This window comes from Canis lupus, chromosome 11 (genome assembly GCF_003254725.2).
Source record: "Canis lupus dingo isolate Sandy chromosome 11, ASM325472v2, whole genome shotgun sequence".
In the NCBI taxonomy this organism is placed as follows: domain Eukaryota; kingdom Metazoa; phylum Chordata; class Mammalia; order Carnivora; family Canidae; genus Canis; species Canis lupus.
Genome location: NC_064253.1, coordinates 22400710 through 22409995, shown reverse-complemented (window position 1 = coordinate 22409995; position 9286 = coordinate 22400710). Strand labels below are relative to the sequence as shown.

Sequence of the window (9286 nt, the reverse complement as noted above, 5' to 3'; positions counted from 1 at the left end):
TCCATATCCACACAGCAGGCATCAAGATTTCCAAATAGAGGGACCATTGCAACTGCCTAGAACACTGCCAGAGGCTCGGGTCCAGAGGAGCACACAGCAGGTGCTCAATAACTGCATGAAATGCGTCAACAGTGAGGGAGGCAAACCCCTCAGAGGGAACAGGTAGAGAGCTGCAGAGTCACAGAACAGTCTCCATCTGTGGAAGATCTGACTCTTACACCCCGTGGACAGCGAAAGGCTGGGACTCAGCCTCCAAACGCCCATAGGCACGCCATTGATTCCATGTCCCCACCCAGGAGGGTACTGTGCTTCCCACACTGGCCTGACACTTGGCAGGCTTAGGACGTGCCCTCCTGTACCCTACCAGCCCGATTTTGCACTGAGCAGTGTTCTGGAACCCAGAGGTCAGCTGTGTGTGCACTTATGTGACTACACCCAGCACCCCATGGGTGGGTGTAGTGAATACGGGTGCATCTGTGTATGCAGCACACCTATGTGGGTAGGTACTACATATGTGTCTATGCATGCTCCTGGGTCCTGTCTGTGCCCAGGCAGGCTGGGTCACACACTGTCCTTGAAAAGAGTTACCTGCTGCAGCAAGAGACTCAACCAAGAAATATGGTAAAAGATGAGGTTGAGGGCAAATGCTGGGCAACCCTACTTCCCATGTCCCCCTCCTGCCACCCTCCCCCCAACACACATCTAAGATTATCTTCATGGGGGGGGAGGTGTCTCCACGCAGAGAAATTCCCCTCTGGGAGGAAAGGAAAGGGCTGGAGTTGCTGAGCCTCCCTAACCCAAACCCCTGAGATACATCCTCTGGCCTCAGACCTGGACCCTGACCCTGCAGTCAGAGGCACCCAGAGAGAGTGTGTCACCCCTAAGGAGCTCTGCTTTCTCCCAGGACCCAGAGCTGGGGGGGGGGGTCTCAGGCTAACGCGGAGGAGTGAGAGGCAGGCCTGTTGCCACCCTGCACACTCTCCCCCACATCCACACCAAGTAACTCAGCCTGAGGCTCTGGGTCTCCTGATGAGCCAGGGTGAGGGCTAGAAGGCAGTACCTGAAGAACACCCCAGATCCTCACCCCCAAGCAGAGACACTCCCTCCGCCCCAGGAAGAGATGGGCCCTGTGGTGAGGCGCTGCACCTGGAGAGTAGAGCAGTGCTTCTCCTCCGGGTTACTGTCCTGCCCAGCGCTACTCCTATCTGGGGGAGTTGGTCAGCAATCGAGGGGCGGAGGGCAGCCTGGGGTCTAGCTGTGGCCAGAGGCACGGGTCAGGGTCGCACCCTACCACCCTAGCTGCCGTCTATTTATTCAAGACTCTGAGGTCTCGGGGCTGGTTAACAATTGTTCGGCAAAATCCTTCAACAAACTTCACTGTCATAGGAGGACTCCAGAAGGGGATCATTCTCAGAGGTGGGGAGGGGCCGGGCGGTGTCTGCCCCCAGGAGGCCTCGGCGGTGCTGCCGCTCAGCTACTGCTGTGTGAGAGAGAGAAGCTCAAAGGCGGTAGGCTTCCTGGACTGCGGACTCCGGGCTGGGAAACTGCAGGCACCTGGCCTGCTCGCGAGGCCAGGTGCCTGCAGCTCTGGAAAGCCCAGAGGAGGCCCCAGATCGCTACAAACCTGCCCTGAAGGGGGCAGAAGCCAACCCCCTGGCTGCCAAGGCCGGGGCCTGGCTGATTCGGCTGGACTGGTGCAAAACAAGGGAAGAGAGCCCTGCAGAAGAGGCTGTGGGGCCTGGCGGGGCTCTCGGGGTCTCCTGCTGCACTCGCCAGAGGCCTGGAGCCAACAGAAACGTTTCGTCTGATTAGAAGCCATCAGTTCAATCCCAATCCCGGAAAATTGACTGCGGTGCAGAGGGGGAGGCCAGAGAAGCAGCCTTGGACGACAGGGTCCAAGCTAATTAGGAGGCAGCATCCGGGGGCCCATTAGAACGCAGGCTGCTGTCACTCAGCCGGCCTCAGGTCCCGGGAGAAGAGGCCGAGGAAGGAGGGGCCAGCGGCCCCTCGACGGGGACGCCGCCGGGAGCTGCCGGAACGGGCCCCGGGCTCTGCCCCCGCCCTGGCGCTGGCTCGGAGGCGCCCGCTCCGTGCGATCCTGCCCCGGGAACATTCTCTCGTCCTGGGCTGTTCTCGCCGGGGGCTGAGGACTTCGAGGCGGCCCAGACAGGAGTTGATTCTGCGCAAAACAAGTCATCTGGGGCTGGAGGTGGGCACGAGCCGCGCGGGACTTGGAGACCAGATGCGTTTCTTTTGTGCGGCCGAGGGAGAAGTCGGTGTGTCAACGGGGAAGGAGGGAGCGGCGCGGCGCGGCGAGGCCGCGGGGGGTGGGGGGAGGGGGCGGGAGGCGGCGGGAAGGTGGCTGCGGCGGGGGAGGGGGACGGGAGGGGACGGGAGGGGGAGGGGGAGGGCACGGCCGGGGGAGGGCGGGCGGCTCGGGGCCGGATTCCGCCCGCGCTCCCTCGCTCGCCGGCTCCCTCCCTCCCTCCCTCCCTCCTTCCCTCCCTCCCTCCCCCCTCCCCAGCCCCCTCCCACCCGGGCCCACCCCACCCACCACCCCTGGCGCAGGGACTGCTGGAACCTGGCGGTGCGCGCTGTCGCTTTAAGACAGCCTCTGCCGGCGCCGTACGGAGCCTTAGAAACCGGCCCCGGATCGGGAGCCGGAGCCGGGGCCGGGCGGGCGGCAGAGGCCCGAGCGGCGGGAGCGCAGCGCGGAGCGCGAAGCCGGGGATCCGGTCGCGAGAAACCGCTGCCGCCGCCGCCCGCCCGGCCCCGCAGCCCCGGGCGGTCCATGGGGCGGGCGCGGCGTCGCTGCGGGCCCGGGCAGCCCTGGGGGGCAGCCGCTTAGGCGCTGTGCTCTTGTCCCCGCAGGTCGCAGCCAGGGCGGCCGGGCGCGCCCGGCCCCGGCCCCGGCCCCGGCCCCGGCCCCGGGAGCGCCCGCCGCGGTCCCCGCCTCCATGGACGCCTTCAAGGGGGGCATGAGCCTGGAGCGGCTGCCGGAGGGGCTCCGGCCGCCGCCGCCGCCGCACGACATGGGGCCGGCCTTCCACCTGGCCCGCGCCGCGGACCCCCGCGAGCCGCTCGAGAACTCCGCCAGCGAGTCGTCCGACACGGAGCTGCCAGGTAAGCGCGGCTCGGCCCGGCGCGGGGCGGGGAGCGGGGCCTGGCGCCCGCGCCGCACGCTCAGGTTGCCCGAGCCCCGCGAGCTCCGGGACCTCTTCTCCCGGCCTCCGTCGGACCGGGAGCGCGGAAATCTGCGCGCTTGATGAGACGGAATTCCGTGCTCTGCTCCCAGCCGGTGCCCACGCGCCCAGACCCCGGCAGATGCAGGCACCGACCACGGGAGGGTCGGCCCGACAGCCCCTCTTGATCGGGAGCAGACGGAGCCGGAAGAAAAAGAATTCGGTTTGCGCAACGAGCGCCCAGGGGGCCGCTCAGACCGCAGGACAGTAGGTGGAGAGAGGAACGGGGCGGCGGGCGAGAGACGCTGCGCAGGGAGACGGGGTCACACACCCCGACAGGCGGTGGGCACGGATGGAGAGGGAGAAATCCAAGAGAAGGGGTGGCGGGAAAAGTCACAGAAACAGACTGCGGGGAAGGGGGGACCACCTCAAGTAGAAAAAAAGAGGGCAGCGAGGGCGAGCGGGCCAAGAGGTGCGGCTCAGCTGGCGGGCAGGCCCCCCTCGTGGAGGGACCCGGGAGCCGCCAGGCCGCCCGGCCAGGGCCCGGCTCGGCTGGGGCGCGTCTCCCTCCGCGCCGCCGTTTTGCCCCCCGAACTCAGGCTGCTCCCCCGCAAGCTGGCCGCGAGCGGGGCCGGCGGGTGGGCGGTGCGGGCGGTGGCGCGGCGGATCCTCGGCCGCTCGCGCCCCCGGGTCTCCCGCTCGGATCCCGCGCTCCCCGTCCCGCCGGGCGCCCTGTTCCCCGGGTCGTGGGCGCCTCCGCTGTGCTTTTTTCTTAATCCACCGCTGAGTGTTTCTCTACGCGTTTTTAATCTCTATTTGTTTCTGTTTTGCATCTCTAAGTGACTTTCTCTGAGAGGTTCTGTTTGCTTGGCTAAGAAAAGCAATCCACGCTGGACTGTACTTTTGTTTTCAAAAGTTTGAAGCGTGGCCTTTGGTTGGTTTTTACTTTTTAAAATCTGGAGAAATATACAGCGAGCGATTGCTTTTTAAAACCAACTCCGTGAGGATATATTAAATTTTTTAACTGTGTTTTTCGATATAGAAAGAATCACTACGCGAGGCATATTTCTCTGGAATTTAAAACATCCACATGCAGCATTATTCTTGGAGATTTTTAAAAGTCAATCCAAAATGGCGCGTTTCTCCGGGATTTTTTTTTTCAAAATCCATTTGCAGCAGTGTTAGTTTGGTAATTTATCTAACTATAGTGTTGTATTTCCCTGCGACTTAAAGACTATCCCTAGAAGGGCATTATTAGGAAGGGGCTAAAAAAAATCTATCTACAACAGTACATTAAGTTGTTTTTTTTTTTTATCCCGGAGAAATAAATGCCCGCGTCTGCCTGGAGTTTATACGCGTACAGCACTGTATTTAGTTAGGGGTCTGTTTGCACGGAGGTTTCTTGCTTCTTAATTTGCATTTGCTCTGTGTTCCTACCTGCCTATTTTTAATAGTTTGTGAGCCTTTCCATGGTGTTGGGATAGAATTGAGTTTATCTGGGCTTCTGTATTTTGTTTTTAATTTTTTTTGTTTGTTTCAATGTGTCTATGACTGAATGTGTTTTGTGTACCCTGAGAGAGCGAGAGGCTAGAGCCCCAGGTCACCTAGACAGAGTGTGTGGGTCTGGGCTGCCGCCTGAGGGCTTTTCTGGGCCTCTGGACTTGAGGCCTGGAGCTAAGGCTGAGAACACAGCTGTGTTGTGCCTGCCCAATGTGGCTCCCACACAGCCCTGGGGAGAAGAAAGTAGAGGGGCTGCAGGTTACCGCCTGGCTCCTGCTCCACCGACCCACTGGCTTCAGGCTAGCCAGATTTGATATCAGTTCAGAAGAGCAGAGACACCCCCAGATTTAAATGCCTAAAAGCCCTCAAAATTTCATACATTTGCGGGCGACATAGGCAGTAGGGCTTGAGCCTGAGCCGAGCTGCAAGGGCAGGCCCTGCCCAGTGGGGAACCTAGGCCGGAGCCTCGGGTTCCCTGGCTCTTCGGGGCCGTCCGACCAAAGGTGACTAGTGAGGATCAGGCACCCGACAGGCTCTTTCCAGCGGGAACAAAACTAGGGCTCCTGGCGGGAGGAAGGGCCGCCAGCGCTGATGGCTGGCGCTTCGGTGGAGCCGGGACGGGGTGCGAAAGGGCATAAACCCAAGGTGACTAGGGCCTGTCCTGCCCGATTCAGAGAAGGAGCGCGGCGGGGAAGTCAAGGGGCCGGAGGACAGCGGTGCGGGAGGCGCAGGCTGCGGTGGCGCGGAGGACCCCGCCAAGAAAAAGAAGCAACGGCGGCAACGCACGCACTTCACAAGCCAGCAGTTGCAAGAGCTGGAGGCCACGTTCCAGAGGAACCGCTACCCCGACATGAGCATGCGGGAGGAGATCGCTGTGTGGACCAACCTCACGGAGCCGCGCGTGAGGGTGAGCCCAGCGTGCGCGCCCAAGGGGACCCGTGCGGACCGCTCCTAGCCGGCTCTGCCGCAGCCCTCCAAAAGCTTTAGACCGGCGCTCAGACTTTGTCTCCGTCCCACCACTCTCCACCGGAGAGGAGGATTCAGCTTTAGGCCCGGGTGTTCCGGGTGTTCCGGCGGCTCCTGCTGTGCCCTTTGGTGGTTAGAGCCTTCGGCGGCTGTCGCCTGGCCTATCCTAGTGACCCTCAGGCTCTACTGCAGCCTCACCCCAAGATCTGTGGCCCCAAGGGAATTTCCCCTGCCCTGCAGGGCCCAGACCCCATGCGGATGTTATCACCCTAGACTGCACGGAGGATTCCCCGCCAAGGGGGCCCTCGGAGCTGCGGGCCGCCTTCCCCCAAAAACGAAAGGGAAAGGCAGGTCTTGCCTGGCAACCTGGCAGAGGCCTGAAGGGTACCTAGGCTTGCAGGTCTCAGAACCTCCTGGGGCAGTGGTCCCAATCATAGCCTGCTTCTGCAGAAGCTCAGCACAGTCCCCACCTGACTGGTCTCCAGCCAGTCAGCCAGTGAGTAGCTGGACCCTTTCCCTGTTGCCCTTTCCTATAGGGCTGGGGTCAGGTGAAGGAGGAGCAGCTCTGGTGGAAGAGTGACCCTCAGGTCCAGTCCCTTTGGAGATGTAAGATCTCTGACCCGTGGTCAGACTGCACCCTCCCTCTCCTTGCTCTTTTTGGTTTCCAGTAAAAGCAAGAGAATAGAGGTTCTCTTGCCAGAGCCACAAGAGTATCATTTCTTCTCTGAGTGCGCAAATATTTAAACAGATAACTGGGAGGACGTCCCAAGCCAGCCCAAAGTGCTACCTGGCCTACTGACTCCCTGCTGTAACCCCAGTTCTTGCCCCCTCCCATCAGGCTGGCCAGCCCAGTGGGACACGAGTGAAGACAGCACTCAGTAATCCTGTACTCACTAATCCTGCCCGGGTTTATGGTGGTAGGGGTGGTGTGGGGGTGGAATCAGGCAATGTCAGTGCGGGGAGGATTGGTAAAGGCTGAGATGCAGGGGTCCTGCAGGCTAGCTCAGGAAACTCAGCCCAGGGCTGGAGGAGGGCCACGGAAGATAGAGGGCACACAGTATGAGAATGGGAGGATGGGCAGGGACCAGGAGTGGGCAAAGAACAGGTTCTTACTAAATTTTGTGGGAGAAAGCGGAGGGGGGATTAGAGAGAAACTACTAAGAACTGAAAGGAAATTAAATATTTGCAGAGAAACGTATTTGGCATATATGGAGGTGGCAGGAAAGAAATTAAATAAGGGAGGGCGAAAGGATCAAATATTTGAGAAAAATAAAGAATTACCTATTTAAGAGAAACGGTGATGGTCAGATATTTGGGAAGACGGGGAAAACTAAATATTTGGGGAAGAATCAAAAGGATCAAAAGTGAGGGATAACGGAGAAAGGGGACTGGAGGGAAAAGAAAGCAGTTCAGATAGCGGGGTGGACCAAAAGAAAATAAACATCTGGGGCAAAAATGAGAATATCAAAGATTCCCAATTAAGATGGATACAGACTATTCGAGGAATGAAAAGGTAGATGAAGAATGAAAGGAGTCAGGAGAGCCTGTGTTTCAGGGAAGAAAAATACCTTTTGTATTAGAGGGAGAAGAAGAAGAATGGAATATTTAGGAGATAGACCGGGATCCCTTTAGGGGAGAAGGCCGGAGCCGGAAGAAAGCAAACGAATATTTGCTAAAATAAAAGAGGATCGATCCGTATTAGGAGAAGACATAAGATTTAACTCTGGGGAGAGGATATAGATCAGAAAAGGGGATAGACGAAAACTTTTCTGGGTACAGGAAAGGAACCCTTAACAGGAGCGCAGCGGCAGGGGCGGAAATCACGAAGAAAAGAGACGAAATTCGAAATCCGGAGCGAAGGCGGCGGCGGCGGCGGAGGGCTCGGGGTGGAGGGGGTGGAGGGGGTGGGGGTGGGGGGGTGGAGGGACCTTCCCGCCCTCGGCAGCCCTGACCTTCGTCCTGCACCCTCCCCCCAGGTCTGGTTCAAGAACCGGCGAGCCAAGTGGCGGAAGCGGGAGCGCAACCAGCAGCTGGACCTGTGCAAGGGCGGCTACGTGCCGCAGTTCAGCGGCCTGGTGCAGCCCTACGAGGACGTGTACGCCGCCGGCTACTCCTACAACAACTGGGCCGCCAAGAGCTTGGCGCCGGCGCCGCTCTCCACCAAGAGCTTCACCTTCTTCAACTCCATGAGCCCGCTGTCGTCGCAGTCCATGTTCTCGGCGCCCAGCTCCATCTCCTCCATGACCATGCCGTCGAGCATGGGCCCGGGCGCCGTGCCCGGCATGCCCAACTCGGGCCTCAACAACATCAACAACCTCACCGGCTCCTCGCTCAACTCGGCCATGTCGCCGGGCGCCTGCCCCTACGGCACGCCCGCCTCGCCCTACAGCGTCTACCGGGACACGTGCAACTCGAGCCTGGCCAGCCTGCGGCTCAAGTCCAAGCAGCACTCGTCGTTCGGCTACGGCGGCCTGCAGGGCCCGGCCTCGGGCCTCAACGCGTGCCAGTACAACAGCTGACCGCCCCGCCAGGCCCCGCGGGCTCCGCGGCCGGCTCGGCGCCCGGGCGGGGCGGGGCGGGGCGGCGCGGAGGACCTGCAGCCGCGCCCGCGCCCCCCGCGCCCCCCGCGCCCGCGCCGCCCTCTCCTCCCCACCTCCCCACCTCCGGGCTGGTTGTGTGTTTGCTTTTCCGGACCCCACTCTGCCCTCCCAAACGGGACGAAACAAACAAAAAGACGTCGGAGAAAAGTGCTGCGGAAAAAAAAAAAACAAAAAAAACAAAAACAAAAAAAAACAAAAACAAAAAAAACAAAACGGATGAGTTGCAATTTCCCTCGGGATGGCGCGGGTGGTGTGCGTGTTCGCTCCCTCGGGCCCGGCGGGCGGTTGCGCGGAGGGGACGCGGCGCGGGAGGCCGGCGGTCCGGGGAGGACGCCCTGGCAGCCCGCGTTCCCGCCGCGCTGGCCCCGGAGCGCGCGGCCGCGCCTGCGAACTGGACGTGCGGAGCCCGGGCGGGCCGGCCCCCGCCCCGGCGGAACCGGGGCGCCCCCTCCAAGCTGGGCCCGGCCGAGCGTACCTTAGCTCGGTTCGGATCCGAGTTGGAGCGGGCGCTGGGTCGGGGAGGAGGTGCGCAGCCTGGGGTCGGGGACTCGCTGTGGAGGGCACGCGCGGCCGCGGCGCGCCGCCCGGAGCCCTCGGCAGCCCGAGCACCGGGGTCCCGTTGAGGCTTACGGAGCCGCAGCTGGCGGTGCGGAGGAGGAGGTGGCGGGCGAATGGGGTGGGCTCGGCTCCTAGCACCCCCGCCCCCCGCGCCGCCGAGCTTCGCCGCAGGCCCGGATCCGCCGCTCCGCTCTCGGGCTAGGAGGCGGCCCCCACGGCCGGGCGCAGAGCCCCCTCCTCACCGCCCGCCGTGCAAGAGTCGAGCCGGGAGAGCTCGGGGCGCGGCCGGGACACCCCCCTCCCCACCGCGCCGCGCCCACTTTGCACACCCGCTCTCCGGCCCGCGCCCCTGTTTACAGCGTCCCTGTGTATGTCGGACTGACTGTATAGAATATAAATCTGTCTATATCGACTTGTCCATGTACGTCTATTAAAACCATAGTACAAGCGTGCTAACCGCTGCCGAGCCCCGACTGCTTC

At 61.6% G+C, this 9286-nt stretch overlaps 1 protein-coding gene across 2 annotated transcripts; it reads left to right on the top strand.

The window, feature by feature from the left end:
* The first annotated feature begins 2566 nt into the window (after nt 1-2566).
* On the top strand, nt 2567-9262 carry PITX1 (paired like homeodomain 1). Of its 2 annotated transcripts, XM_049091798.1 has the most exons (4): nt 2567-3123; nt 3296-3449; nt 5357-5589; nt 7625-9262. In XM_049091798.1, exons 1-4 carry the CDS (start codon nt 2958-2960, stop codon nt 8869-8871), a joined length of 1800 nt encoding a protein of 599 aa, XP_048947755.1. In that variant the 5' UTR covers nt 2567-2957; the 3' UTR covers nt 8872-9262. The 2 variants fall into 2 exon arrangements, with proteins under 2 accessions (XP_048947755.1, XP_025288799.1); XM_025433014.3 differs by lacking the exon at nt 3296-3449 and having other exon boundaries at nt 2878-3123; nt 7625-8262.
* The last annotated feature ends 24 nt before the right edge of the window (nt 9263-9286 follow it).